The sequence below is a fragment of the Neospora caninum genome, chromosome VI (genome assembly GCF_000208865.1).
Source record: "Neospora caninum Liverpool complete genome, chromosome VI".
Classification (NCBI taxonomy): domain Eukaryota; phylum Apicomplexa; class Conoidasida; order Eucoccidiorida; family Sarcocystidae; genus Neospora; species Neospora caninum.
In genome coordinates, this window is record NC_018392.1 from 883,366 (window position 1) to 888,766 (window position 5,401).

General features: G+C 52.9%; 1 protein-coding gene across 1 annotated transcript; it reads left to right on the forward strand.

The window, feature by feature from the left end:
- Nucleotides 1-289: 289 nt before the first annotated feature.
- Nucleotides 290-4,458, forward strand: NCLIV_016460 (conserved hypothetical protein; the record flags this gene model as incomplete). Its single annotated transcript, XM_003881838.1, has 2 exons — nt 290-1,726; nt 2,812-4,458. 2 exons carry the CDS (start codon nt 290-292, stop codon nt 4,456-4,458), a joined length of 3,084 nt encoding a protein of 1,027 aa, XP_003881887.1.
- Nucleotides 4,459-5,401: the final 943 nt, after the last annotated feature.

Genomic DNA, 5,401 nt, shown 5'->3' on the forward strand with positions numbered 1-5,401 from the left:
TCCTTGGTATCGCTCTCTGTTTAAAATTCAGAGTGAGCCTTGTTACGCAGGGAGGTCAATCCTTCCTCGTTCGATCGTCGCCAAACTTTGCGGCGATCTTGAGACGGTTAGCTGGAATTTGTAAGAAGCTGGTTGACGCCTACGTGAAAGTGCCCTATCTCTTGACTGATTGAGTGCCGAAGGTCATATCACTTCGTACATTGAAGTTTGGATCCCGCCCTTGTTTCACAGGCAAATCTGTGGACCTCCCAAAATTCTTGCAGCTCCAATTAGCGTAAGTCTCTTCACCATGGCTCGAAGAAAGAACCCTTCCCCATGCTCTGGGACCGACCAACGATACGTTGACGCGCCCCTCCCAGTGCTGGAGCCGACGCGGCTTGAGCGTTTTTGTCGAATAGTTACTCCACAGTATGTGAGGCCCATCAGTGGGTCACCGGTCGGCCCTTCGGATGATATAGCATCACTCGACCACAATCACAATGTTCCCTTCTCAGTTATCGAACATCCGGTTGATTTTCTTCGGAACGGCGCTGGCATTGCCCCTACAAGTTTTCATCATTGCCTCCAGAAAAAGCCTTTCAACTGCGGGTTAGTGCTAGGAGAAACTGCAGAAAAGGCGCCCCTACCAGCCTCTGATACGTCCCGTTTTTCCTGCCCAACCTCACCGAGGTCGTCTCACGACTTGATCCGTCCGTCCCCGCCTCGGCACGGGGAAGACGGAGAGCTTGCAAAAGAAAGGAAGCATGACAATACCTCAGCATCTCCGGTTCAAACGCCTGCGTGCGAGACTGCAACCGGCTTCCCTATTCCATCCAGCGTCTCAAAGAATTTTCCAACGTATGAAGACAGGGCTCTAGCCGCTCTCGACGGTGTTCATCTGCCTGTACATGCGAGCCACCATCAGTTACCCTTCATGTCGTCTATGCCGGCAACTCCATCTTCGGTGCTTTTCGAGACAGCCCGAAGCAGTTCTAAACCCTCTCCGCCAGTCTCGTCCACTCGAGTCTGCCTCTCGCCACTGTGCACGAACGGAGAGGGAACTCATGAGCCCTACTCCCACGAGGAAATCAAAACTCAAGCAGGGTGTGTGGCGAGTGGAGCTCACTCCCTTATTTCCAGTTCGCCGCCGCCAGCTCCTAACGCCGCAAAATCCAAGGTCCCCGACACTTCAGCACGCGCCTCCAATTTGCCCCCCCATTCTTCCAGCATCGAGGCAGCGAAAGAGGAGCATCGGAAGCCGATGCACCAAGAGAAGGATAGAATTGATCTACCGTCTGAAAGTGAAAGTGGATTGGAATATGGCAGGTTTGTGTCGAGTACGGAAAACAAGCAGGACTCAACGACCCGGATCGACAATGCCAAAGAACGTACCAACGCAGTAGGGTTGGAAGCGTTACAGGGAGTGTCATCCGGAATTCACTCAGTTACCAGCACCGCATGTGTTCAGGTGCGCTGCCGGGACTCACACTATGCTTTGAATATTAGGCCGTCGGAAAGCTTTCCTGGGGTGGACGTCGCAGCCGGCTGTGTGAATTCTCATGGCACGTCCAAAAAAGAAGTTGAAAAGGAGCCGTTTGCTTCGCCGTCCCAACCAACCAGCATCTGCGTGAAAGGCGATATATCATCACCCTCATCGTTGCCACTCCCCGCGGAAGGAAGCAGCGCAAAATGCTGCGAAATGTCTCCGAGTCCTCAAGGCCACCAAGATATAGCCGTGAGAATAGAGGTGAGAAATGTCTTGGCGTGCTGTTGCACTAATTCAGCTCTTATTCATGTGGAGGTAAACTCACTAGGTGCGTTCCAGTGACACCATATGTTCACATCGTGAAAGTCTGGTCCGAAGCAGAATGGGTGGCTTGCTCCCAGTTTTCCGTGTAAGCAGCTCGAACGTTTAGCTGAAGCTATTTCTCGTTTTTTAGCTCCTTGGGGGCTGCAAGGAAGCGACGAACCCCAATGCCCTCCATATACATCAGGGGATCTCCCGGCAGATGGGCAGTAGAAGGCAGTGGCTGTGCTTTCTGGTTCTACTGCAATGTGTAGGAGAATCTTTCGGCGATCTCTGCTGCAGTGTCCGAGCAAACGGAGAATTGGGAAGCTCGAACGAACTTATCATGGAGAGGCGTCGATTCCTTCCGTTCGCGTTCGTGTGGACAGCCTCCTGATATAGGAGATCTTGTGGAAGCAAACAAGCTGGTAGGATCGGAAGCCGCCAGCTCGTCAACTGCGACGTTAGAGTGGAACAAAGGTCGCAGTCTTACCTCCGACGAGCCTCCATCAACGCCAACATGTGTGAGCGCCACCGCCCGAATATCACCTGTTTCAATTCTAACTAACGTGCAAAAAAAAGAGTCAGAGAATACCCTTCTTCCGGGGCAGCTGCCAGGAACTGCTGCAGCAACTACAGCCAGTTCCAGTTGTGTCCCCCAAGTCTCCATCAGTTGTGATTTGGATACGACTGTTGAGGCCTCTCAGGCTAGAAACCGGCAGGCATTCGGGTTTGAGAACAGTGGCATACGAGACCAGTTAGAAGGTGACCGTCACAAGAGAGACATCTGCCTTTCCACATTGCAGCGGCAGGAGCGAAATGTCGCCTTGGCCGATGGATCCAGCAGAACGAGCTCCAGTTTATCCTCACAGTTCGGAAGTCAAGGTGACGATACCGAACTTTCAACGCCTACTGTTCTCGCCCATTGTAAAGGCTATGGACCATTCATTTCTCAGGAGGACCATTCGTGCCGGAAATTACCAGCCACGGGGCCGAGCCCGACTCGCACAGATATAGCAGACCAACTGGCTTTCCATCATGTGGAGTGCTCGCCTGAATCCTGCTCGGCCGAAAACGCATGCCTTCTCGGCGAAAAAGTTCCTCCTGCTCAGCGCATCTATTCGAGGAAGAATGAGCATCTCCCGCATGTGGAGGAAGTAGTGAACCAACTGGTCGTTTCATCACCGTCCAGAACGAGTTTTTCCGGTCTTTCCTTTCACCGAAACGTTTTTGCCTCGATATCACAACAGGTTGAACAGCATCAAGTCCTACTCGCGGCAAAGCAGCACGATAGCGTGGGTGGAAGGACGGCCCACCAGGCAAGAACGACGGCCAACCTGAAAACAATTCACCTCCACGCGGTGCCTGCGTTTCAGCCAGAGATGAGCAATCAGTCTGGCGAGGGAGAGCAGCGTGATACATTGCCAGATCATCAGCAGCAAAGGACTCCGCATCGCAGTCCAGCGGATGTCGACGGGAAGCCCCGATCACCTGGCTCAACTCATCCAGGTGCTAGTGGTTTGCTGGAGCAGAGCCAGGCAGGGTGCGAAATGCCTAGTACATCGGATGATTCTGGAGGCATCAAAGAGGCGAGAATACCCACTTTCGTCACGGCTATGTTGCCGACTGGCATTCCCACTAGAGTGCAGCGGGAACCGACCGTTGGTTGTCCCCCTGAAGATGTCAAAAGCAGTGTCGCTGTTCAACTAGAAAGGAAAGAAGCGTACTCCCTTTCGCGGACGTCAGCAGTGTCACATCTGCCGAGGCAACGTGTCCCGAACCCTGACACAGCATTCTGCAACTTCAAAGAAAAAACGTGTATTTCTTATACTTTGGATCCCCTTGTCGCGCTGTCACCGGCGTCGGACTCTCATCCGACACCCCTGTCCAATAAATCTGCAAATTCTCCGGCGTCTACGAACGCTTGCGTCTCCTTGATTCAGTCCAGTTCCTCCTCGATACCTGAGCCAATGCCTTCGTCACTGAGCTCCCCGTTGCAGCCTCTGGAGTTGCCGTTGGCATCCCGACCCAAAAATTCCGCCGCATGCTGGCCATCACGTGACTCAGAGTCTGCATCGTGTGACTTCCCGGGGTCGGGAGAGGTGTCGCGGCTGTGCTCATCGGGAAAGATGCCTGAAATTGCGTCACCAAATCGTGCTGCCTCGGGAACCGCTCAGCGCCAAATTTGTGAAGATCAGAGGGATGTTGGCCTTCATGTTGCCAGCACCCCTGTAGACCATGATGCGAAGACACGGTGTCGACCGGGAACGTCCCTTACTGACTGGCTGTCCCGGCTACCTGTTTCAGAAGCAGACGCTAAGCGGATAGCAGTAAGCGTGGGTGACTTTATAGAACGGAAGGCTTCACGGCAACGCGCAGGATCCCTTCCGTCGGATACGCCGCCGGACCAGTGTGGCACTCTTGAGGCTGTTCCGGACAGCGGGGAAGATGGACAAGCGAATTGTAGTCTGACTGAAGAAGACCTGGACCTGCATCTGGTGGCAGGTGATGTATCTAGACAACGGTGGATCAATCACTTCCCCGTTTCAAAGAGTGAAGGGAAGGAGTCGCAGAAGCAAAAAGACAGCATGGTCGAGTTGGTCACCGATGCTGTGTCAATCTTCTGCACGATGAACGGTGTTTGTTACTGGCAAGGTAGGCAAAGAGGGCCGGGGATACGTGGGAACTACTGAACGGTAGGGGCTGCCGGCGGTTCACGGTTTCTGCCTGTCTTTAATGCTTTTAACGAAGAAGTGTACACAGCAAACATAGAGCTTGCGCTACGCCACTACATTGGACAGGCGATGACTGGATAAATCCTGTCCTACATTGATTGTTGAGTGCGAAGTCCGCGCTAGTTTAGCGTCCCTGTGTAATTTCGACGTCCGTGCTCACTCTGGCAGTGGTTACTGTATTTGCCATGTATTCTTCCTATGCTTTTTAGGCATGCATGACTTGTGCTCCGCCTTCCTTTTCCTCTCTCCGAGGCCGTCTCTATCTCAACTGGTCCAACTTCTCCAAGCTTTTCTTCTTCTCTTCGCCCCTTGGCTGTTGCTACCACCCAAGGAGTCCATCGAGCAGTCCGCCAATGCAGCAAGGCTCTTCAGGTGAACATACTGGCTGAAAGTGTGCATACCTTTCTGGCCGCACAGCAAGATTGCCTGCATGAAAAAATACCTCACTGCCGGCGACACTGCAGCCTATGCCAGGCAGCAGAAATCATTTCGGGGAATTCCTCCTGATGGCATATACCCCTTTTGCTCCGAGTTGTGGCTAATGACTCATTTGCTTAGTCTGGGACGGCAATACATGGTCTGGGTTTGGGCGGTGTAGTGTCAGATGTCGCATGTCCCGGGAATCCGACTTTCGTCGCTCCAGAGGGAAACACCCAAAACATTCATTCCAGGGACCTGCTGGTTCGTTTCTGTCGTCGATACGTCTCCTGCAGGCAGTTGTTGCAATTTTTCTCTCCTAGTGTGACCAACGAAGTTGAGCGCCTCATTCCCTCCGTTGCGTGGAGTCAAACAATGTGAGTTTGGAGAATTACCCCGGTCCGAATTTAGATCGAAAGGAAAAACTAAAGGCCACTCCCTTAAAGAGTCTTGTGCGTAGGAATGTCCCACAATGGCATCGTTT